The sequence below is a fragment of the Hippocampus bargibanti genome, linkage group LG03 (assembly GCF_051943395.1).
Source record: "Hippocampus bargibanti isolate YZ-2025 linkage group LG03, ASM5194339v1, whole genome shotgun sequence".
Taxonomy (NCBI): Eukaryota; Metazoa; Chordata; class Actinopteri; order Syngnathiformes; family Syngnathidae; genus Hippocampus; species Hippocampus bargibanti.
In genome coordinates, this window is record NC_142736.1 from 21662390 (window position 1) to 21689208 (window position 26819).

Here is a 26819-nt window from a genome sequence, read left to right on the forward strand (position 1 = left end):
GAACGAGCCCATTCTCCAAACAAGGAAATGGCAGCGGACTTTTTTTGTCCTCTATTCCCCGCCCACAGTCTTCGGTTAAAGCCACGTGATTGGTCAAGAACCCAGCAGTGGGGGGGGGGGGGTGTTAAACATTAAAGAGACATTAAATTCGTAAGCCAAGGTCCCACTGTGTATGTATAGTTGAAAATGTACCAATGCCAGGACCAGTTCAATGCTCGACTAATCCTCGTCCACATGCGTGTCTGTGTACCGATGCAAGGTGGTTTGAATATGTTACAATCCTATGCATCATATGCCTCTGTTATTACATGCCAAACTGTTGCCTCCTACAAAATGATGAAGCATTTACTATAGCTGCACAAGTCACTCAGGATGAAAAAAAACAGTCATTGGTGCACAGCTACAAAACTACTTTTTCTTAAAATCTTGCTTTCTGCTCATTGTCATATCTCATACAATTCCGTCTACCGTACAGGAGTAAGATGTTTGATCCTTTTCTTTTTCATTGGGCGGTAGCATGCAAAAACATGTGACTGAATCATTTATCGGGACTTAAATTTCAGCGGTCAACTTAAAGCAACGTTTATGTGCATTGACGAACACTGTACTGAACATGTCATATTGTTTATTCAAGATGGTCTTGTCATGTCGTGGTAGTCGTCGTAAGTTTTTAATCAATATTTTATTGTTCTCGTCCCGGACAACTAGGCTATATGACGCTTTTATAAAGTTATGCACTTTGTTCGTATCAACGAGTCTTACTTCTGAACTTCCACCTGCGCATTTCTTAAAAATGATCCTCTGCTTTGAGTGCACCTGTTGAAATGTTTACATGTGAACATTGCTGAAGTTATGCACATTCTCTTTCTGTCTCGTATTCAAAAGGATAAATATCACTTCTTTTTGTCATAGATCACCGTGATGTTCTCATTCTGAAAAGCAAGTACTGTTCAATGTGCATTTTATCTGTGAGATAACACATGGAATAACCTGTAAGTGCATTATAGCAAACATTCATGCTACATAATGTATATTAAAACACTTTAAAGCATGGAATGAAATGTAGTTTTGAAAATTTTAAATTGCGGTTAGCATAAATCTAGATATATTTGACTAATAAATAAATGTAAATACAACTCTGCCTCAAATTGGTGTTTTTATGTATTTTTTTCAAAAAAATATAATTTTCTCAGTTCCAGCCAAGATAGAATGAATCAACTTTATGTTAAAATTAACTCATTCACTGACATTCACAAATTTATTCAGGAATTCAAAATATGACGTAGAGCTCCATTCCTGAATTCGTTCGGTTTTTGTTTTTTTCTTTTGTTGGTGCCGATAAAGCACTGGCCAGACCTCTACCAATGGTTTTCCCTTCTACAACCATGTTAGCGCTTTGTTTCAGATTCAGCTGTTGTTGAAGCACTATATAAACCATCCATCCATTTTCCGTACCGCTTATTCCCCATTAGGGTCGCGGGGGGTGCTGGAGCCTCAGCTCAGTCTCAGCTGTCTTCGGGCACAAGGCGGGGGACACCCTGAACTGGTTGCCAGCCAATCGCAGGGCACACAAAGACGTACAACAGTCACTCTCACACTCACACCTAGAGACAATTTGGAGTGATCAATCTGCCTGCCATGCCAGTTTTTGAAGTGTGGGAGGAAACCGGAGGACCCGGAGAAAACCCACGCGGGCCCGGGGTAACTCCGGGCCAATGTTCCCTCTAAGCTGCGCTTGCGCAATCGCAACCGCTTGCACATACGTCCAAGAACGTCCTATATATATATATATATATATATATATATATATATATATATATATATATATATATATATATATATATATATATATATACCGAGAAAGCGACACACAATGCATTTTGGGTACTTTGTTTGGTCTTAAAACATCGTGTTGATCCGTGTTGATGGCGAAATTAGAAGGAAAAACCCATAAATAACACGATGGTGAATCGTGTGTCGCACCGACACTACCAATTGCGGTAACACCATAAAAGTGGACACAAATTCCCAGCAGACAAATCAGCCCATTTCCAACGGAGCTTGTGTGCCATCTTGTGAATTTTCTGGGAGCTACATTGGAGTCCAGACGGCTCGAATTGATACGGAAGGACTTCTTTAATCGATTGCAAACATTTATGCTTTCCTCTTCAGAACTGTTAAAATCATATTCATAACTGGATGAGTAACAAGAAAGCATCTTCTCCGAATCTGAACTCTCTGAAGCCATTGTTTTGTGTCTGTAGTATGCTGGCTTGACGTCACGAACAAGGGGGCGGGACCTTCTGAAACTCACCATTTCCGATGTCATTTTGAAGCAGTTTTGGGGCACTAAGTAATTTTTATTGGTGTTTTGCATTTGCCTAAAAATATCAGTCTGCATGTTTTGGGTATTTTAGATGCTATAAAATGGTTTTCTGATCAGTTAGTGTGACGATCGCTCGAGTGCTAAGAGGCAGACCTCGAGCGACGGACTTTTGGTGTTAGGGAAGGACCCGAAATACACGGCGTGACAGGCTTGGATGGATAAAGAGTCTTTACTGGAAACAGAATCAAATAATAACAAACCGGGATGAGTGAAGGAAGATAACTGAATGATAGCAGACCTGGCAACACGGACGTGGAAATGGCAATGACCAAAAATACTCCGACGGAGACGGTAGTGAGCACGAGACAGATATAGTCAGAAGGCACCATCAGTGAAATGACAATCAGCTGTGGGAACCCAGGTGTACGATGATTGGAGGGGCCGTCTCCCAGGATTGGCGGAGGAGGTGACAGGAGGGGCGGGGCGCGCCCCGGATGGCAACGAGATGTGACAGTGCCCCCCCCTCAAGGGACGCCTCTCGGCGGCCCCCCAGGCTTGGATGGGTGAGCCGCATGGAACGCCCGGGTGAGGGATGGGTCGAGGATCCAGGCCCGTGGGACCCATTGACGTTCCTCAGGTCCATAGCCCTCCCAGTCGACCAGGTACTGCACTCCTCTGCCCCTGCGCCTGGAGTCCAGTATCTCCCGCACGGTGTAGACTGGTCCGTCGTCCAATATCCGGGGGGGAGGTGGGGGGGCGGGCGTGGGGGCTAAGGGGCTGGTCTCCACTGGCTTGAGGAGGGAAACATGAAACACGGGGTGGATTCGCATGGTGGGTGGTAGCCGGAGCCTCACCGAGACCGGGCTGAGGATGGCCTCGATGGGGAAGGGACCCGTGAAGCGTGGGCCCAGCTTGGCCGAGGACCCTGCCAGCCGAAGGTCCTTCGTAGATAGCCAGACCTCCTGCCCGACCTGGTAGCTGGGTGCTTGCCGTCGATGGCGGTCTGCCACCCGCCGGTTCCGGGATGCGGTGCGTGACAGGGCGTCCCTGGTCTCCTTCCAGACTCTGTGGGCCCGTCTGAGGTGATGATCGATAGACGGGACCTCCACCTGGCCTTCCTGTGTGGGAAATAAGGGCGGCTGATAGCCACAGGCGGACATGAATGGGGACCGACCTGTGGCTGCGGAGACCAGGGAGTTGTGGGCGTACTCCACCCAGGGTAGGTGCAGGGCCCACGACGCCGGGTTGTGGAGGCACACGCACCGGAGGGCCGCCTCCAGGTCCTGGTTCTTCCTCTCCGTCTGTCCGTTGGTCTGGGGGTGGTACCCAGACGACAGGCTCGCCGATGCCCCTAGGGACCGACAGAAACGCTTCCATACCTTGGACACGAACTGCGGTCCCCGATCCGACACGATGTTCGTCGGAATCCCGTGGAGACGGACGACATGGTTAACCAGGAGTTGAGCCGTCTCGGTGGCGGACGGCAACCTGGTTAACGGAACGAAGTGGGCCGACTTGGAGAATCGGTCCACTACGGTGAGGACGACCGTCTTGCCACGGGAGGGGGGGAGGCCTGTCACGAAGTCGACGGAGATGTGGGACCAGGGTCTGGACGGAACCGGTAGGGGCTGGAGGAGTCCGGCCGGGGGCTGGTGGGAGGCCTTTCCACGGGCGCAGGTCGGGCAGGCCTTCACGAAGAGGGTGATGTCCCTCCTAAACCCCGGCCACCAGAACCGTTGGGCGATGAGTTGGATCGTCCTGTTGACCCCCGGGTGGCAAGCTATCTTAGATGTGTGCCCCCAGATGAGCACCTCAGTGCGTAGGGGGGGGGGGACGAACAGGCGATCCTTGGGACAGCCCCTGGGGATGGTGGTGGTTCCCTGGACTTGTTGGACTTTTCTCTCAACCTCCCACCTCAGGGCGCCCAGGATGCGCTGGGCCGGCAGGATGTTGGCGGTGGTCTCCTCCCTTTCTGCCGGCTCATGGATACGGGATAGGGCGTCGGGCTTGGTGTTCTGTGACCCTGGGCAGTAGGTGAGAGAAAAGTCAAAACGGGTGAGGAAGAGTGACTATCGGGCCTGCCGTGAGTTAAGTCTCTTGGCCGACCGGATGGCCGCCAGGTTCTTGTGATCCGTGTAGACGGTGAAGGGGTGTTTAGCTCCCTCAAGCCAGTGTCTCCATTCCTGCAGGGCCAGGACGACCGCCAGCAGTTCCCGATTGCCGACGTCGTAATTGGCTTCGGCGGGGCTGAGCCGGCGGGAGAAGAAGGCGCAGGGGCGTAGCTTCTGGTCGGTGGGAGAGCGCTGGGAAAGGACGGCCCCTACTCCGGACTCGGATGCGTCAACCTCGACCGTGAACGGGAGATCCGGGTCGGGATGACGCAGAACGGGGGGGTTGGTGAAGGCACGACGGAGGCGGTTGAAAGCCCCCTCAGCATCGGGAGTCCACCTGAAAGGGAGCTTGGTGGACGTGAGGTTAGTGAGGGGGAGTGCCTTCTGACTATACCCGCGAATGAAGCGGCGGTAGAAGTTGGCAAACCCCAAAAACCGCTGAAGCTGCTTGCGCGTCTTTGGGATCGGCCATTCCACCACCGCCTTGGTTTTGGCGGGGTCGGCCCTGAGCTGCCCCTGCTCCACCACAAACCCCAGGAACGACAGAGAGCGGACATGGAAGTCACACTTCTCTGCCTTCACATAGAGCCGGTTTTGCAGGAGCCGCGCCAGGACCCGTCGGACGTGTTGCCGGTGTTCTTCTGCAGAGCGAGAAAAAATAAGAATGTCATCGAGGTAAACAAAAACAAAAACATTGAGGAAGTCCCTGAGCACATCATTAATTAAATTCTGGAATACGGCCGGCGCGTTCGTGAGCCCGAACGGCATCACCAGGTATTCAAAGTGCCCTAAAGGCGTCTTGAAGGCTGTTTTCCATTCATCCCCCTCACGGATTCGGACCAAATGGTAGGCGCTGCGAAGATCCAATTTAGAAAAAATGGTGGCGGACTGAAGGGGCGCAAAGGCCGAATCCATGAGGGGGAGAGGGTATTTGTTGCGGATGGTGATGTCGTTCAGGCCCCGGTAGTCAACGCATGGGCGCAGGGATCCGTCCTTCTTGTCGATAAAGAAAAACCCTGCGCCCAGCGGGGAACGCGACGGCCGAATGAGTCCTGCCGCTAGAGAGGAGTCTATGTAAGTGCTCAGGGCTTCCCGTTCCGGTTGTGAAATATGGTAAAGTCTGGAGTCCGGTAATGGAGCCCCTGGCTGCAAGTCTATAGCACAGTCATACGGTCGGTGGGGCGGCAGGGATTGGGCGTTGTCTTTGCTGAACACCTCCCGCAGGTCGTGGTAGCAATGTGGCACGCCTTTGAGGCAGATGGCCTCGGGCGGGCCACCGCGGGAGGGGTTGCGCCCTGCCGTAGCCGACCGCAGGCAGTTAGCGTAGCAGTAGGGGCTCCAGCCCTGAATGGTGGGGCCCTCCCAAGAAATGGATGGGTCATGGGCCTTGAGCCAGGGGAGACCCAAGACCAATGGCGCGTTCCGGGAGGGCATAACAAGAAATTGGCGGTGCTCCACATGGTTGCCTGCCACTCGGAGCTTAAGTGGGGCCGTGAGGTGGGTGACCCGGGCTAATAATCGGCCATCCAGGTCGACGATCTCCTTAGGGGGAAGGAGATCTAAAAGTCGGCAGCCCAGCAGGTCGGCCAGGTGGGGGTCGATAATGCACCCGTCGGCCCCCGAGTCCACTAGTGCCCGCACTCTTTGGGATCTGGAGGGGCCAAATAGTTCACTCTCCAGCTCCAACCGTGTGGCTCGTGTAGTGGATTTAGCCCCCAACGGATTCCGTTTCGGCGGGGACTTACATTGGCCGTGGGTCCTAGGCTGGGGGCCTCGGGTGCGACGAGCCCTCGGGTTGGCGCGGTCGTCTCCCCCCCCTATCACCATCGGTTCGAAGAGTCCCTCCTGGGGCTGCGCGCGGTCGCTGCCGGGTGTGGTCGACCGAGGTCGGCTTCGGGGTACCTCGGGCCGTCGGTCGCTCAGCTCCTTTCGCCGCTCTCGAAGACGCTGATCCAAGCCGATGACAATCCCGACGAGGTCGTCGAAGGTGGTGCCGGCGTCGCGGGTAGCCAACTCATCCTTTAGGTCGGAATTCAAGCCGCGACGAAACACCCCCCTCAACGCTCGGTCGCCGTAGCCGCTGCCAGCGGCCTGGATCCGGAAAGCGACGGAGTATTCTGCGGCCGAACGGGCCCCTTGGACGCAGTCGAGGATTCTCCCTTCCGCCTCGACCTCCGTCACTGGATGGTGAAACACCCGGCGAATCTCGGCTACGAAGTCCGGATACGAGGCGCACAGCTCCGGTCGGGACTCTCGTACCGCCAGCACCCATGATTCGGCTTCGCCCGCGAGCAGGCTGGTGATGAAGGCTACCTTAGCCTCATCGCTAACGTAGGCGTCAGGATGTTGTTCAAACACGAGCGCACACTGCATTAGGAATTGAGCGCAGCGCTCGGTTTCGCCTGCGTAGCGTGAGGGTTGGGGTAGCGGGGGCGTGCGTCTGCCCACGGGCGGGGGGGAAGGAACAGAGAGGGTGGCGATGCACTTTTCCATCTCCTTGAGGCGTTGAGCCAGCGAGGTAGTGGCGTGGCGCATTTCCTCAATCGCCTGGGCCAGCTGGCTCGAACGCTCAGCCTCTTGTACGAGGGCGGTAAAATACCTGTCAACGCCGGCGGGGTCCATGAGCCGTCGGAGTATTGTGTGACGATCGCTCGAGTGCTAAGAGGCAGACCTCGAGCGACGGACTTTTGGTGTTAGGGAAGGACCCGAAATACACGGCGTGACAGGCTTGGATGGATAAAGAGTCTTTACTGGAAACAGCATCAAATAATAACAAACCGGGATGAGTGAAGGAAGATAACTGAATGATAGCAGACCTGGCAACACGGACGTGGAAATGGCAATGACCAAAAATACTCCGACGGAGACGGTAGTGAGCACGAGACAGATATAGTCAGAAGGCACCATCAGTGAAATGACAATCAGCTGTGGGAACCCAGGTGTACGATGATTGGAGGGGCCGTCTCCCAGGATTGGCGGAGGAGGTGACAGGAGGGGCGGGGCGCGCCCCGGATGGCAACGAGATGTGACAGTTAGGAAACAAAAAAATGGTGTCGGTTGTCCTTTAATTTATAAAGCAGATCCTCTGTGGTGTAGACTCTTCCACGTCTTCATGGTGGGAACCTTTTTGTTTCCTTGAGCCATGATTTCTGCATCCACCCTACCATCCTCCCACCCCCCTAGATGTTCACTAAAACAACCCACTGTGGTTCAAGGGGGTCAGGGGACAGGTCACGCACTATTCAGGCCAGCCGTTCGGCCATCGCTGAGGTCAGCGGGGATGGGGAGGCGGCAGGCATGCTGTCAGGCGACTTGCAGACCTCCCCTCTCTCCTCTCCTTCCTTTGACTCACCAGCATTTATAACTTTTACTTCATTGATCTGGCTGTCATGGGCCGACCAGCTGTGCATTATTTAAGGACTGTGGGAAGGACTTTTTTGTGCAGTTTCGTTTTGATCTAACTGTACTTTTATTCCCCAACTTTTACTCATCGAGCAAGAAATCAAACGGTCTGTGTACTTGTGGAGAGTGTGAGTACTTTTGCCAGCGTTGGTGATTAACTCGACCATCTGAGGGAGTCTGGCTGGTCACTCATAACTCACTTTCCCACATATCAGTAAGAGTTGATCTTCCTACTGCAAGGCCTAAGCCACTTATGCATTTGTGTAATTCGAAGCTTATGCACCGTTATTGTCATGGTGTACTGCATGATTTGGCTCATCAATAATATTATGTTTAACAGAATTTGCCTCTCACATAGTATTGTTTGAACCAAGTGAATGGCACCTAAATTACATCAAATGTGTCGCTTATGTACAAGAAACTGATACAGTGAGACCTCAACTTACAAACACCTTAATTTACAAACTTTTCGTCTTACAAACGTAAATCTATGAAAATTAAACCTTATAATAAGGACTATTTTCATAATACACACCCACCACGGCTGGCGGAGTGATCTTCGGCGGAAGCACACGACCGAACAGCACCAACAGTCCTTATGGAAGGTGACTCTCCTTCCATAAGCCATCAACGACCATCAAAAAGGTAAATAAAACTTTATTTTCCAGCACAGTTTATTTCTTTAATTACAGTCCTCATGCAATTCCGTTTGACCTTTGACCTCCAACGACATTCCATCAAGCCATAAATGACCATCACAAATGTAAATAAAGTGACTTTATGATGCAATGCAGTGTTTTTCCTTCATTGAAATACATAGAATAAGGTATGTTGTGTGTATTTTTAAGGCTTATTTAGTTGAAAAGTATATTTTATGGAACCCCGGGAACGGATTATTCCCATTTTAATGGTTTCCTATGGGAATTTTTTTTAGATTAGTCTGGGAACCAATTAAGTTCGTAAGTTGAGGTGTCACTGTATTATAAATATTTATAGAAGCAGACCTTCATTTTTTGCCTTCTGTGTTATGGTTGTTTTTAAACGCAATAGTGACATATGGAGTTTTGGTGTGTGATAACTGAGAATGCGTATTTCACAGCTGGGTTGCTGAATAAAAAGGTCCACAAAAGGAAGGACAGTTCCATCCGTCGCGAGACTAAGTGATGGAAATAGGATCAATATCGACATTGACTCGGCAGCTGTCCTGCTATCAATGTACCATGTACCAGTAATTGAAGGGGCCCCCATTGAATGGACAAGCTCATTTCCATGTTTTTTTTCCAGTCAGTGGACAAACGTTGGCGTGCAGTTCATTGAGGGCTCTGGTCTTACCGTGTCAGCTCTGTTCATATTGATAAAGGAAGGTGAAAGGGTTGAATAAAAGTGTAGCAGTCAGCCCTTTGCAGTGCTGAAGTCTCTATTTCCAAACGTGTCAACAATCACAAGCCATGCAGTGAATGCACGCATTTACATCTATTGCATTAATTTAGCAATTTTATTTCCCTTTTTTTAATTGTTAGTTTATATTTATGTATTTTCTATGCTCATCTAAGGAGTTCCCGGAGGTCTGTATTTATTGTAGTCAATCTTTGATAAACATTAGAAATAAAAGTATTTTTCAACAATGTGTTTAAATTGTAATAATAATAATAATACATTACATTTTAAGCGCCTTTCAAAGCTCTCAAGGACACTTTACAGTCACAGACAAGCATAGGTACTATAATAAATAAAATACAATTACAAATAGAATGCAATAAATAAAATACAATTGTAAATAGAAACAGATGAGATGGGACTTGACGGTGGGAAGAGAATCAATGTTACGAATCTTGGGAGGAAGTGAGTTCCAAAGTTTGGGGGCAGAGCAGCTGGAGACTCAGACGGACGGGCAGGGTGGGGGGGCAGAGGATTTGAGGGAACGAGAGGGAATAGAAAATTGAAGGCGGTCAGATAGGTATGGGGGCAAGGTTATGGATAGCTTTAAAGGACAACCCACATCACTTTTGTGTTTCCTAACTGACATCAGAAAAATGTTTCATAGCATCTAAAATACCCAAAACACGCAGTATAATATTTTTATTCAAATGCAAAACACCAATAAAAATGACTTCGTGTCCAAAATCTGCAAAAAATTGAGCTGCGAATTGGGCATTTTCAGAAAGTCCCGCCCCCAGTTTGTGACGTCACGCCAAGACGTCTTGCATTGCTGGAGAATCCAAACAATGTCTTCAGATTCAGAAAATATGCTTTCTTGTTACACATCCAGTTATGAATATGATTCAAATAGTTCTGAAGAGGAAAGTATAAATGTTTGCAATCGATTAAATAATTTATTCCGTGCCATTTTGAGGCAACGTTGGGGGGAAATGGATCACCAAAAAAGAGGCAGAAAATGGCGTCCAAGCTCCTGTAAGAAATTAATCAGCCCGTTTCCACAGGCTGATAAATTCCTTCCATGGAGCTTGGTCGCCCTCTTCTGGCGGCTTTTTCGTGCAACACAAGGTTTTCAGACCAAACAAGTACAGCAAAATACATTGACGTGATGGAAGGACTGCTCCAATGTGTCTTTTTTTCGGTCAGGGGTGTTTCTTCAGTGACGTCACGTACGGAAAGTACCCAAAATGCATTGTGTGTCGCCTTCTCGGTCAAGGCTGTTCCTGACGTGACGTCAGGCATCATCACCAACTCAAAAACAAGACTTCCTGAATATTCAGCGTGAGTCTTAAAACGTAAAATATCGCTATATGAGGTGGAATCTTTGTAAAATATGTTCAGTAGAAGTCATTTGAAGCCATTTTACAAATTATGGACACAACTTGTCCGGAGACGTAGGTTGTCCTTTAAATGTATAAAGAAGAATTTTAAAGTTGACCCAATATTTGACCGGGAGCCAGTGGAGCTCTTGGAGAATGGGGGCAGGGGGGTGCGGTGATATGTTTTTGTGGTTTAGCATTTGTAAATTCATCTATTCTCAGATATTTCTTGATAATTTAATTGCCATTATTTGTGAAAACCCCAACAATGAGAATTTTCAATAATTTTTTCATTATTTTTTTCTCAGAGCAATTTTTTAATTATCAATCTCTTTTCAACATTTAAATTATTCATGAATTATGCAATTCGGGGTGGGCTCAGTCTGTATCCCGAAACTGCAGGACACTAGTTGGAAATTACATGCAAGGGCATTCAACTCAAGGTACTAAAGCATTGGTATCAAATACATTTTTTTTGCCGCGAGCCACATTGTTGTTACGGTTTACTCTCGGGGGTGTTATGAATTTGCAGAAGACATTAAAATGTTTAATCCCCTCCACATATTACATATACAGTGCACAACAAATTAATAAATAACTAGTTTTCAAATCTGAAGTCAAAAATAACGACCATTATTGTGATTAACATGACATTTTGAAATTTTGGTTCAGACTTTAGCAGGCATCATAATTATTTTGCATACAAAGTTAAAGTAAGTTTCAATTAATTTGTGGTAAAATCCAGGGTATAATGTGGCAAAACGTGATGATTTTTTTTGTATGCACTATCGAAGTACCAAGTGGTTTTGAAAGAATGGAAAAGGTCTGTGCCTTTCGGTGTTACATTACCTGAGATGTATATTCCCACTGCATTGACGTATGATTAGTTATTATTATAATACAATACTTAATAATACTATACTTAATACTATACTTATACTTAATATATAATAATAATAATATTACTTATAGTTATAATAATAATTATACTTATACTTATTACTATACTCAATACTTAATTATAATAAAACATTTCATTTATAAGCACCTTTCAAAACTCTCAAGACACTTTACAGTCACAGGCTATTTTGTCTGCGGGTGAGCAGCGGCAGCCACTCAACCCGGAAGTAAACGACATATCATACATGTTAAGTTTCAGAAATTATAAATTAGTTGAGGTAATTGGTTAAAGAGATGCCCATTTCACAGTAGATTCAGGGCATTGTTATCAAATGGTGAGTATAGTTTTGCTTTTTTTGAATGTTGCTGTGCCGATTACCATTTTGTGTTTGGGAGCCTTTTATAATAATAATAAATTTTATTCATAAGCGCCTTTCAAAACTCTCAAGGACACTTCACAGTCACAGGATATTTTTTCTGCGGGTGACTGAGCATCTTCATCCTTAAGTTCATAGAGTTGCTTGTTTTGTAGCCACAAGGGGACATAAGCCAGTGTCTTCTTCTACCGGTCCCAAGCCCGGATAAATACAGAGGGTGATCCACTGCTGAAATGGATGCTTTGATCCTCTCCTCTTCCATCTAGAACTGCTTCATGTCATCACAAAGAGGGCACAGCAAGTCCTGAAGAATGAATGACTCTCTGTGTCTTTGTGTTGTCATATTATTTGTTATTCTGTTTTTTTTGTTGTTGTTTTTTTTCCCAAGATGGTGGCGCGTGAACACGCAGCAGCTCCCTTCTCACGGCAAATTGGCGTTTTCATGTTTATTATGTTTGTTAAAGTCATTATAAGTGCCTTGCATGCTGGGTCCGAGAGGACAGTACAGTGAGACCTCAACTTACGAACTTAATTGGTTCCCAGACAGAGTGTGTAAGGCGAAAAGTGTGTATCTCAAAAAAGAATTCCCATAGGAAACCATTAAAATGGGAATAATCCGTTCCCGGGTTTCCATAAAATATACTTTTCAACTAAATAAGCCTTAAAACTACACACAACATACCTTATTCTATGTATAATAAATGTGCTATTGTATTCAAATGAAAGAAATACACTGCATTGTATCAGTCACTTTATTTACATTTGTGATGGTCATTTATGGCTTGATGGAATGGCGTTGGAGGTCGAAAGTCAAAGGGAATTGCTGTTTGGAAAGAGAGGCGCATTACATGACAAATGTAATTAAAGAAATAAACTGTGCTGTAAAATAAAGTTTTATTTACCTTTTTGATGGTCGTTGATGGCTTATGGAAGGAGAGTCACCTTCCATAAGGACTGTTGGTAACTTAACCTGTGGTGCTGTTCGGCCGTGTGCTTCCGCCGAAGATCACTCTGCCAGCCGTGGTGGGTGTGTATTATGAAAATAGTGCTTATTGTAAGGTTTAATTTTCATAAATTTGACGTTTGTAAGTTGAGGTGTTTGTAAGTTGAGGTCTCACTGTAATTTCATCTGTGCTGTATGTCATGCATATTAGGATATTTGACAATAAAGCTGACTTTGACTTTATGTCAGGAAGGGCGTCCGACGTAAAAGCTTAGCCAAAACAAACATGCAAATCAAAGCTCTGAAGCTGGAGGACATTGATTTGCTGTGGCGACCCCTTGTAGGGAAAAGCCAAAAGGAAAAGAAGAAGACTTTAGCAAGCATCATGGAATTTCACGTTTGATTAGTTTTCACGGGCCGAATAAAATGATGTGGCGGACCACATTCTCCCCCGGGCCTTGACTTTGACACGTGATCTAAAAGTTGCACGAGTGGACGAAAAGTGGCATTAGTAGTGAGAAGAAACGTACAATGTACAGCTATACCGCTAGATGCCGCCATACCCTAGAAACGTTCAGCGAGTGAGGACCGGTGATAGATGAAGATAATGTGTCCGGGGGGGAGGGTGTCATTTGAGTGGGCCACTCACCCCCCACTCTGCAGCCCGGGCGACCGGCTACTCAGTGAGTCAGTTGCCCTCCGGTTCATTCGGAACTACTCGCTATGACACGCTAGCTAGAATGCAAGGACAATTAACGTAAATGGCTCTTGTCAAAAGGAAAATATATCAGCGTTTGCTGCTCTTTGCCGCTTTTCTTCCAATCTCAGGTACGTTTAGGCCTTTTTTTTCTTTCAACTTTTTGTAGCTGTTTCGAAGTCGGTCAGCACACGAGCAGACGAAACAACAGTGTTGGTAGTTCGAGGGATGAGTGGCGTCGACCTGAGCATCCACCATGTGTTGAAATTAAGCGTGGCATTTGAATCCTTGAAGGGAAACTGGTTATTGATAGCTTAAATGTATACTTTTATGTGATTTTTAAATAGATAGAACCTGAAACGCCAGTGTCTGTCTTAAAAAAACATGTAATTGGGGAAAAAAACTGCAATTGCTCGAATCTCTCGTTGGAAAACCCAACGTCGTCTTACTTCAACAATAAAATGATAACAAACGTTGAAAATAATCTGAAATATGAAATTGTTCTGAATTTAAATGTCATTATGATGTGTTGCATGAAAGAAAGCGTTGTCCAGACACCTGGTTGATTGTGAATAACGATGAGCGGTCCTTTGCACTAAGCATGCGTTTGTGTTGTACACCTGCTCTAAACCCATTTAAAGTTATTAAAACACACTCATCTGTTGTAAAATGGAAGGTCATCATATAATATCACTTGGAGGGATTGAAGAGTATACTTTGTTAGGTATTTCTTGAAATAAGAAGCCAATTTTGCATGTTTCAAGCTTTCATTGTCACTCTCAGTTGAAGTTGACTGCAAAACAGACTCATAAAACTAAAAGGAAAAAAAAATCTTTAATCAAACTAGAGCTGTGATGATTAATCATCCGGTCAATTAAATTGACCAATATTAGTTCCGTTAACACACACATACAAAAACACACAAAAAATGTCATTAATTGTTTGATTAATCGGTTATTGGAATTTTAATCTACCAAATATTGGATGGGCATTGGCCATTGCATTGCTTCATTTTAAACACTAGACTATGATATGTTTTGTTTTATTGTAATGTGAACCGCCATAGATAGGCTAAATAAAAGTAACTTAGATGTTATAGTAATTATGAGTATTCACACAGCTGCTACTTTAACACAAAGAGCAGCAACACCTTCGAACAATAAAGCATTCAACAAAACTCACAATCATATATTCTCACCGGTCTGCAGGAACAACCACTGTTTCGAAGAAGGGGACCTCTCCTTCTTCATATTCTTCTTGCTCTTGGTCTTTACGGTGCATTTCTTCCAGTCAAGCTCATCACGACCCAGCATGTTGTGGCACAACGTGCTACGACATTCACGTTGTGTACCACTAAACTATAAAGTGTTTTTAATGACTGCTTTCCTCTCTTTTTCAGGTATTTTCTGCTTCAGCGAGTTATTTTTCACGAAGGAGCCCCATGATGTGACAGTCATGCGCAAAGATGCTGTCATTCTGGACTGTCAAGCGCACGGAGAAACGCCCATTGACATCCGATGGCTGAGAAATGGAGTAAAAGTGGTGGAGAACGAGCGGGTCTACCTGCTCTCTAACAGCTCACTTTACATTTCCGAAGTGGAGAGCAGACGAGGAGACAAATCAGATGAAGGCTTTTATCAGTGCCTTGCCCAAAACAAGTATGGAGCCATCCTCAGCCAGAAGGCTCGGCTGACAATCGCAAGTGAGTATGGATACGGTATTGGAATTGTGTTCCCAGCTCCATGTTCTGGCTGTTTGTGAGCCAATCTGCTTTCGTTGTTTCACCTCAGGTGTGTATAGATGGTGATTTATTTTAGGACTGAATGATTTGCAAAATGGGAAGCGTGGTGATGAATTGGTTAGCACGTCCGCCTCACTTTGCAGAGGTATAGGGTTCGATTCCATGCAGCTGCGTGGGTTTTGTCAGGGTACTCCCATCTCCTCCCACATTCCAAAAGCATGCATGACATGCTGATTGAACACTCGAAATTGTCTCTTGGTGTTATTGTGAGCACGAATGGTTGTTTGTCTATGTGTGCCCTGTAATTGGGTGGTAACCAGTATAGGGTGCTTGGGGGCTACTGCCCAAAGATAGCTGAGATAGGCTCCTGCACCCCCACACCCCTCGTGACAATAAGAAGCTTAGAAAATGAATTTCAAAGAATTCTAGTGCAATTTTTTTCTGTCTCAATATTGCAATTTAATATGCTCCCCTCAACAACCTCTTCGCACATATGTTTGAACCAATGGTAGCAGTAAATTAAGAAGTTATTTTTTTCAGCACGATGTTGCATTCAAGCTAGCTGTGAGAGAGGAAAGAAAGATACTGTTTGAAAGGGGATGTGTCCATTGGTGTGTTAATGAAAGAGCAGTGCGGTCCAGGATACCACCTCCCAAAGCTAAGGAACAGATGACCCCTCTTTACTGACCCGGGCTTTCATGTTATTGCACCCTGATCGTTGGAGGAATTGTTCTTTTGGAATGCATTCTCCCTCAAAGCTGTTCTTGTAATTTAAGGGGGGGGGGGGGAGAATGTCCAGGCAAAGTTGCGGGCAGGCGCTCTCTCTCTCTCTCTCTCTCTCTCTCTCTCTCTCTCTCTCTCTCTCTCTCTCTCTCTCTCTCTCTCTCTTTTCTCTCTCTCTTTCTTTTTCTCTTTTTCTTTTTCTCTCTTTCTATCTATTTTTCTCTCTCTCTCTTTCAGTCTCTCTTTCTCTTTCTCTTTCTCTCATTCTCTCTCTATTTCTACCCGCCTTCTCTCTTTCTCTCTCTATCTCTCTATTTCTCTCTCTGCCTCTTTTTCTCTCCCTCTATGTCTTTCTCTCGCTCTCTCTTTCTCTCTGCCTCTCTCTCTCTTCTCTCTTTCTACCCACCTCTCTCTCTTTCTCTTTCTCTTTCTCTTTCTCTTTCTCTCTCTCTTTCTCTTTCTCTTTCTCTCTCTCTTTCTCTTTCTCTTTCTCTTTCTCTCTCTATTTCTCTCTCTACCTCTCTTTCTCACTCTCTCCCACTCTTTCTCTCAATTTCTTTTCTTTCTCTTTCTCTCTCTGTTTCTCTCTGTCTCTCTCTTTTTCCTCTCTCTTTCTTTCTACTTCTCTCTCCTTCTCTTTTGTCTCTCCCCTCTCAATTTCTCTCTCTCTCTCTCTCTCTTTCTCTTCTCTCTTTTCTCTCTCCCCTCTCTCAATTTCTCTCTTACTCTCTCTCTATCTCATTCTCTCTCTCTCTCCCCCCTCCTCCATCTCTGATGCCAAAAATATGAAAGTCATACATGCTAGGTTGACCTGACGTGATTTTTACATACAATTTTACATACAATATGTGTGCCAATTTTCAGCTCAAGTAAGTGTCTCTTTTAGATGGATGTCGGGATATTGAAAAGAACGTTTTCCATATTTCCATGAATTTCTGCGTTGATAATTTTTCCGTCTCTGTGATAATGTGTTTCCAGAGTTCCTTTTGTCCATTTTCTTTTGCATTTGACCATTCGGGTCTCCGCTGAGCTGTTGGCTATACCACCTGACATTGGGGTAACTCAGACTGGTCACCAAGAAAATGCACTTTACTGCTGCAATTATTCTGTTTAGAAATGCACAGAAATGTTCTTCTTTTAATGAGATAAGAAAAACGGTTTTCTCCTTGGCACTAAAACTGAAACAAAACATATGAAATTACTAGTAAATGTAAAAGTGGTTTGTAAGCATGGCTAGTTTGTTTTAAAAGACACTTAGGCCTGCTTGAGGATCTATCTGGAAGCTCATAAAATTTGCACATACCTGAGAAATGCTAACTTGAAGGACATGGTGGTAACAGTGGGTGGGAGGGGTTGAGGTTGTTGTGCCACACAGACACACGCACACACATAAGGACACAAGTGGTGAGCGTTGGATGGCGTTTTCGCCGAGTTTCTTTTGATTCCCCTGCGTTTACATCTGTATGTATGTGCGTGTCCGTGTGTGTGAGGTGAGGCACGTCTTTGTGCTTGTTATTGACTTTATTGTATGTAAAGCCCTTTGAGCTGCGTTGTATGAAAAGTACGTATAAATATAGCTTGATTGATTGATTGAATGTGAATGAGTCTGGATGACCAAACTTTATTGCCGAAAAGCTCCTTCACCCTCACTGTTTTGCTCCATTATTCCAAATGTGTTCCCCAAAAGAAAAGCCTTTTTTAATTTATCTAGCTTAATATCGATGCGCAGAACCACAGGAGATGTTCAACACCAGCAAGGCTAATTAGATCGGTTAAGCGAAGGATTAGGCATTGATTCTAAGTTTACATGTTGTTTGTGCCGTGGGGATACTCGTTTACCAACGTGACGGTCACTCGAGCACAAAGGTGAGAAGGGATTTGGCCCCGGCGAAATGGAATGTGACACACGAGCCATGTCATGTGACTTTAGTCAATAGACTTCAGGTTAATGGGGGATTATAGCCCATCGCTTGGTTCGATGTCATGGCTTTGTCAGCTCGAGTTTACATCTTTCAGGCTATTTGTACAACTCTGGATTTGCGGTTGACACCTGGTTGCTAGAGAAACATACTGTAGATGCTTCAAGTCGCCAATGGCCAATCATACATTTTTAGGATATGATAAATAGTGCACTGTCACCGCATTCAAATTAAACAGTTCCAAAGCACAAATAGAAAGAGCCTTTTTTCACCATTGAACACAATGTATTTTATCTCAAACATATTTAATATTTGGTCCATGAGAAATGTTTACCAGGTTAGGATTTAATCAATAAATGTTGACATTCCATATATGCTTTTTTTTAGTAAGTCATAGTGTCCCATTACTGGTGAGTCTTTCAAAGAGAACCGCAAGTTACTCGTGTTGTCCTTAGGCCTAAATTGTAAACCAGTTTACTGTATTTTTGTTTTGAATGTCCTTTTCTTAACGTGCACATTAATTCATTGAGCAAAAAGAACAGCGTCTCTTGCTTCCTCCTCTGTCATGTGTAACTGCTCACCCCTCCGTACTCTGCCACCGAGAAGGAGAAATAAGTTAATTGGAGGCAATTAACTTCAAAGAGTCGACTTGTTTACTCAACTCAGCAAACAGCCAATCATATTGTGCCTTTCTTAGAAGTCAAAAAGCAAAACTAAACCTCATTACATGGAACAGATAGTATATAAACCTCAACCTTTTAAAACCATGGTAAAACATCAAACTGGTACTCAGCCCGTGTCTACCTTCAACTACAAAACAGTTACAAATCGTTGGAATGCCATTCGGGTTGAAATAAACTAATTTTAACCATGATAAAAAAATACAAACAAACAAATGAAGAAATAGTCGAACATTTTTAGGGACCAGCCTTCAACTCAAACAGGAACTAGCCTAATTTGAATCAAAATAGAAGAATACAACCGTAATTAATGCCATTACAAACGACTGTAGCCCCATTCACACTGGCTGTGGAAGCCAACGCCTTTTCATGTGTCTCCTCTGTACTCAATTTTCTGCCTTTAAAGATTGTATCACACCTTCAACATGGAAGGGACACTGCCAGTGGTTAAGTGTATTGCGTGATGCTCCGAGATGGGGGTTGAAGTTTAACACTTGACACTTAGTTCTTCCTCCCTGATGTACCTAAATCAATTGTCCGAGACGCTTGCATCTATATTGTGATCTAATTATCTAATTGCTGAATGGTGTGTTGGCTTTGTGAAAGAATTTACAACTTGCGAGGTATTCTGTTGTGGCTATCATACACTTCTATCTGTACGAGTAAGTCTCACTTATTGTGGGGCCTTCTGTTACAAGCCCACCTGTGTTGAGGAAAATATAAATTTTAAATAAATAAATAATAAAAATATATATTTGTGCCTACTCCCATATGCCCAATTTCAACATAAATTGTGTTTCAACAACTACTTTTACACAGTACAGTGATACCTCGGCTTCCGAACGCTTTAGCTCACAAATGTTTCACCTTACGAACATTAAATTCGCAAGAATATCATCTTGGCATACAAACTAGTTTTCGGCGGACGGACCAAACCACACAGCGCCACGATGGCTGGCGGACTAGTTTTCGATGGATGAACAACAAACCACACGATCGAACAGCGCCATGGTGGCTGGACTCGTTTTCCACATCCCCTTTGAGTGCAGACTTGATTTGCTATCAAGTGGAGTACTTTTGCTATTATGGGATGGAAAAAGACCCCACTACAGGCTAGTGTCAAGGCGAAGAGGACATAAAAGAAAATTACGGTCGAGCAGAAGAAGTAGATCATCGAAAAACACGAACGAAGGTTGCGTTTGTGTGACTTAGCCATCCCAGTACCAGTATGCTAAATCGACAATTGCTATGTGTGGCTAAGGGTGTTTCTGTGTTGTCTAAGCAACGGTCTCAGGCAATAGAAGAGGTTGAAAAACTTCTGTTGATTTGGATTAACGAAAAGCAGCCAGCAAGGGACCATGTGAGTGAGGGTATTATCGCTGAGAAAGCATGGCAACTTCACTGGGATATTATCCAGAGGCAACTACATCAACGACCATCACAAAGGTAAATAAAATGACTTATACAGTGCAGTTAATTCATTTAATCACAATACATACATAAAATAAGTTATATTTTGTGTAGTTTAATGGCTTATTTAACAGAAAATTGTGTTTTATGGGGACCTGGGAACGGATTATTCTAATTTTGAATGGTTTCTTGTGGGAAATAAATGTTTGGCAGACGAACTTTTCGCCTTACACACACTTTCTGGGAACCAATTAAGTTAAATGTAGGTATCACTGTACTATATTTTAGAGCAGCCGTCCCCAGACTTGAACAATGAAATAATATATGATATGACATGCATGAAAATTGTGGTATTTTCGAAACATAATGATGACATATGGAAGGTCCTATCTGTCCGGCAACACACTCTGGTCGCCAAAGGTAACGTTTAATCCTGCCTTCAAAATAAGATACAAACTGCATTGAAAAATACATATCACTTGACATTATGCGGAGTCGGTTGTATGGGTGGGAATGACCCATTGTGAGCCGTATTTTAAGTAGGAGTCCTTAGGATTATTATTAAATGAAGCTTTACTTTCCTAGGAAACTGGAGGCTCCTCTCAGGTTTCCAGGCTGGGCCTTTTCTCCTTCCCAAACATGTTTGTTTGCTGTTTTTGCTAGCTCCCGAGTTTCATTTTAGTGATAACGGATCATGTGACCGAGAAGCGCGCCTTGATTTGCGTAAAGAATGACATACTGTAAATGGAGATCACATAGAATCCAGTATTTTTTTCAAAATAAGACATTTTTCATCTTCTGAAATAAATGAAACCGATATCCGATATTCTTTCTGTGCATCCCGGTACCAAATAACCCACGAACCGGTACTGGTCCAGGCCCGGGGGTTGGGAACCACTGTTTTAGAGTACCATTTGAATTCCAATGTTGTCCCCGTGGGTACCATGAGTGTGCTACCCCAGCAATTCATAGCTAACCAATACCTTTGTCTTAATCCATTAGAAAATGTGGGATTACACGCTTGTTATGGTCAATGCGCTCATATATTTCAACCCCCATTGGGCACTAGTTCCATATCAGGGCTTGTAGCTTGTAAAAAAACTGTGTTTTTAGAGAAGCTAGTAATACTCCGTACACCAGTGGAATTCCAGAAAACAAGTTGTTCACACTGATGTCATTTTTATTGTGCCGTTATCTGTCTTATTTTCATGGAATAAACCTCAAATACCGTTATATGTAGTTGCTTAGATCTTTGACTGGTGCGTCATTATGAGGAACTCTAATAGGGATAAAGCAAACTTTGCAGCGGGCACGTTGTTACACAGATGAATGAAGTGGCCAGAAGCAAGACAACGGAAAGCACAGAATCTTGTTTTTCTTTCTCTGCTGGACGCAAAAGGTTACCATGGTTCCCCTCATTGGCAGGCTCAGAGGTCAAAGGTCTACCTAAATTGTTCAGTGGATGGAGGACAGAGAAAGAGAGCACTATTCTCTTATCTTCCTTCCACTAATACTTAAAGTTCCTCAGTTACACCGAGAGCGGCGACAAAGTTATTTTGAAATTTGAACTGTTTATAATTGTGAACTACCTCAACTGCATGAGAGGTGGCTCTTTGTGTGGTGCAGGTCAGTTGATTGCAACCACAATTATAGAAAAGTATACAACACAGTTAAAGGACAACCAACGTCACTTTTTTGTTTCTTAACTGACATCAGAAAAACGTTTTATAGCATCTAAAATACCCAAAACACACAGTATGATATTTTTATTCAAATGTAAAACACCAATAAAAATGACTTAAAGTGTCCAAAATCTGCAAAAAATTGAGCTGCGAATTGGGCATTTGCAGAAAGTCCCGCCCCCAGTTCGTGACATCACGCCAAGACGTCTTGCATTGTTGGAGAATCAAAACAATGGCTTCAGATTCGGAGAATATGCTTTCTTGTTACACACCCAGTTATGAATATGATTCAAATATTTCTGAAGACGAAAGCATACGTTTGCAATCGATTAAAGAATTTATTCCGTGTCATTTTGAGGCATCTGGACTGCAATGTAGCGTCCCAGAAAAGAGACGAAAAATGGCCACCTCCGTTTCCACAGGCTGATAAATTCCTTATATGGAGCTTGGACGCCCTCTTCTGGCGGCTTTTGGGTGCAACACTAGGTTTTCAGACCAAACAAGTACAGCAAAATACATTGACGTGATGGAAGCACTGCTACAAGGTGTCTTTTTTTCAGTCAGGGGCGTTCCTTTAGTGACGTCACGTATGGCTCGTCACCAACTCAAAAACAAGACTTCCTGAATATTCAGCGCGAGTCTTAAAACGTAAAATATAGCTATATGCGGTGGAATCGTATTAAAATACGCTCAGTAGAAGTCATTTGAAGCCATTTTACAAATTATGGACACAACTTGTCCGGAGACGTCGGTTGTCCTTTAAGACCGATAATGGCATCCCCCTCAATATTGCAATTGTGATTTAATACTGCAAATTTCCCCATTTGTGGGACTATTATAGGCTTTCTGATTCTAATTAATATATGAATCTTTTTCAAGGTCCTCTTCCCCTGTACACCCATGTATTTTAGAACAAACTTATCAATTTTTATTACTGTATAACTACCTGTAATGTATACAAAACTGTTTACTGTACAGTTCATTTATAATAAATGTTATACTTCCCTTTTCATGTCATCATTATCATTTTATATTTCATATTATCGATTTATATTTTATATTTTGATTTTATATCATGGGTTAAAGAAAACACGTATATGTAAAGAATACACCGTTCTCTTTGCTAACGGCCAGAAGAGGTCGCCCGACACACACGCTCGGACTCAGGCGGACAGCGAAGGAAACAAGCAGTGTACAGTACTACAGGAGATGTCGCCGAGATGGTATCTGCACTGTATAACTATTGTATTTAGTGTAGTCATGCAGTAGATTGCTTTGCAAGTGTGTGACATGCTGGCTGGCCAAAATTGTAGTACATGTTGCTGGCTGCTTGTGCTTTGCGGTGCCAGGCATAGAATATTTTTTTTAAAAAGGGTCTCGCAGTCATGGTCGTAAGTACGGGAGGTCTTAAGTCGCGCCGGTCGTAACTCGGATGTTCCCTGTATATCAACAGTAATCCGACCAAAATTAGGCTTTTTTGTTTTTTCAAAATTGTATTATACCGAATTGCAAAGTCGATTTGCATTTTATGAATTGTTGAGCCTTAGTGAATAACGCCCATCTAAATATGAGTGTGATATTTTAGATACAGTCCATGTTCAGCATTTTGTTAAACTGCGCATGTTTCTGTTATTCTCAAGATATCTCAAAGCAAACTAAAGGTGCCGTGAAACAATCCGTACCTATTTAAACGCTGACCTTTATTTTGGAGATTAGAGACAATGCAGTCACTGTGTGCGCTGAGTAGAAGGCTTGTGTTAAATGACTGAAAAACTTTGCAGTCGAGATAAGGGGCATGAGGAGGGGGATGAGCGCTCCCCCTAAGCACGGTGCTTTCAGGGGTCATGCCGCCCATGGGAATTGTTCTTTGTGCAGTTAGGCCAGTGGTCACTGGACTGTCCTGAAGGCTGGTTTGAACAGCCGCACATCCGCCAGCCTGCCAGTGATTGATTTGTTAGCGCCTTTTTTCCAGCTTTGCATTCTTCTCCTCTTGCTTATCAGGCAGGCTTTCTTTCTTCTTAACTATTGTGTTGTTGAGGTCTCTTTCCTTCAATTAATTACTGACACAACTCAACACAATTCCAATGACTATTGTCAGCTATGACCAGAGCGCTTTTCAAATTTTTCACTGTTTTTTTTTTCAGACGACACCCTGTTAGCATTTGACCTGTTGCATGAAGTGATCAATTTTTAAGTCTCTCTTAAATGATCAGACCCTCGGGGGTGCGTTGTGTTGGGATAAGAGCGCATCATTGGAAGCACCCATGTAATTAAGTCACCAGTTCGTTTCTGTCCATTGTCGTTTATTTCTATAAAACAATTAACTCATTCACTGCCATTCACAGATTTATTCGGGAATTGAAAATATGATGTAAAGCGCCATTCCCGAATTTGTTCGGGTTTTGTTTTGTCATGCTTGGGTACCTATAAAGGCCTGGCCGTAGCCTCTGGCAATCTTTTTTTTTTCTTTTCCACAAGACGAAGCATTTTCCTTTTGTCCAGGTACGTGCTTTGTTCCAGCTTCAGCTGTTGTTGAAGCACTATTGGATTGGATTGGATTTGCCTTTATTAGTCTCGCAGTGGAGAAATTTACATTTCAAAGCAGTGAAATTATGAAAGAAATGAAAGTAGAAAAGCAAAATACAGGAGCTGCTGGAAAGGCAGCCACTCTCGCGGCGCCGTCTTGAAGTCAAAAGAACCAAAAAAACTAAATAACAAATAACATGACAACACAAATACACAGAGAGACATCCATTCTTAAGCACTTTCTGTACCATCTTTGTTACATAAATCAGTTCCAGATGAGAGAGGACAGGGTCAAAGTGTCTCTTCGAGGACAGGATCAAAGTGTTTCTTCACCAGTGGATCAAAGAAATTTTGGTGGAATGTGCACGTCGACTACAAGCTAAATGTTGAAAGCAAACATGCATCTGTAGCATCCATTGACAAAAAGAGATTACCTTACATCTCCTGAAACTCATAAATCTGCTTCAATTCCAAACCGCAACAGTTCCATATATGAATCGGCGTTCTGCGCTGTCGCTCCATCCATCCAGCCGCAGACTGTCCAGCAGCACCGACCTTCCGCTGAACAAAGCAGGGCTGTGAAGATGCTGCCCATTACAGGCGCAAAAAAGCACAATGGCCCCTGTGGTGTCCAGCGATGACAGTCGAATGTCACAACATTCCTCCCGTTCAAAAACAGTACAGGTATATTCATGCTGCCGAAAAGGCGCAACCACTCAGCACAGTCTCCTCCTTGATGAATGCAGTGGCCAAAAATGCAGAAAAACAAACCCTATCCGTTCCACACGACGCACAACAACTAAAGTGACAAAAGAAAACACAAAAACAAGACAAAAACAACAACAAAAACAAGGCTCATGAGAGCACTTGCTGACGGCTGCCTACTCGGGCGCCATCTTGGACTCCTTTATATATATTTTCCTTAACCAATAAACCAATATATATATGTATTGCATTGTATTTTGGACAGGCACCCTCATTTCGAGTTCATATAACTCCAGACACATGTTATTTCGGAATTAACTTTTTTTCCGATGAAAGAAGAGAGTCGAAGGTTTCTAAGGCTGTATTGAATGTTTGTGCAGTCCTACAACTCAATAGTCTGTGTCCTGGAATTAAAGTGACAATGACAAAAACCGTGGCACTGGAGTGGACACATTATTGTACATGTGTGGTAGTGAATGAGTTAATATACTGTACTGAAATTAATAAAAAGTGGTTTTAAGGATCATTTAAGAACAATTCCATCATTTAAAAACCGCGTCTTTTCTGCATCTTAAATAGCTACGGAGTTTGAGTGCAGTGCTTTGCGGTAGAGACCAAAGACTGATCACAGTAACCAGAGCAGAGAGGCTGAACTAATTCCTGGTATTTGTAAGGGAACCTTTGTTTGGGCTTGACCTGTCCACTGACTCCCCCCCCTTTGCTTAGTTGTTGACATCTGTTACAAGGAACAGAACAACAAAGTCACATCAACCTTTTAAGCTTACGTAGAGCATTAAAAAAACAAAGTACAGTACAAGCCTCATTTGCCATTAACATTAATTAATTTTTCGTGTTTCAGAAATGCTGACTGCACAGCGCCGAGTTATGTCGCAGAAGAACTCGTAATAATGCATCACAGTGGCTGATTAGTGACTGTCTGAAAATGACGTCACTTGCAGAACACAAATAATTTTGGTTGTTTAGCGTGTTGCTATAGATCTAACAATGAAGCTGAGTGGGTTGTGTTAAAAAAATAACAAAAGTATGCTTGAAATAGTTTTAGTATGACTATAACTCAAAAGCTGCTTGGTCAAGTTTACTTCACCTTTAAGTCAGCGTAGTGATATGGCAAAACATCAGCAGCTAAACAGTCTACAAAACTCTAGAGAGCAACAGAGGGGTGGCCTGGCCATGCATAGCTCTGCCTGAGCTGGGTGCTCGGCGGGATTTGTGGAGGTCGGAAGTCAGAGGTCAGCCTGCAGCGTAGGGCAGATGGTCAGCTTCTTTTTGCTTTTGTGGAATGGGCTCAACTATCTATCTTTCAGATTGTTAAAAAAATCCAAATGGGCCTGTGAAAATTAAAAATAGACACCACTCTGTAAAATGTGTTATTATGTTACTGTCTATCAATTATCATGTGTTACCCTTAAGAAATTAATGTGCACATTTGATGCCTTTTGGTAAAACATCACCGTCTAAATTCTCATGATCAGCGGCCTATTCTCAGCTGTCAGAACAGCCATAAAATTATTGATTTTTCACCTTGACTTAGTAGATGATCAATATTCAATGATTACCCCGCTGTTTGTGAATCCAGAATGCTTTTCCCGAGAAGGATAAGTGCTGGTCATCGCTCATGCCCTCCAGCCATATCGTTCCAGCATTAAAAGAGGGAGTGCAGCAGTGTGGGTTTATGAGAACAAGGCTCAAAAAGCTTACACAGATGGTAAGGCTCAAAAATGCGACTATGATGCTTGTAAATGCTCCAGTCTTTTCAAAGTGTGCTCATTAAAATGTTATCTGATCACATAGCGCCGATGTGTGTTTTAATGCTCCAACTGGTTCATATAGCCAAGGCGCAGCCGTGGTAGCGATCCAAAAGTGAGTAGAGAGCCCTGGAGAAGAAGGAAGCTGGGATGCC

The 26819-nt window shown here is 43.9% G+C and overlaps 1 protein-coding gene across 1 annotated transcript in view; it reads left to right on the plus strand.

Moving 5' to 3' along the window:
• The first annotated feature begins 14886 nt into the window (after positions 1-14886).
• The window catches only part of prtga (protogenin homolog a (Gallus gallus)), a 42192-nt gene continuing 30259 nt past the window's right edge, over positions 14887-26819 (plus strand). Inside the window, exon 1 of the mRNA XM_088993172.1 lies at positions 14887-15214. Coding sequence (XP_088849298.1) covers positions 14887-15214 — 328 coding nt within the window. The remainder of the gene's footprint in view (positions 15215-26819) is intronic.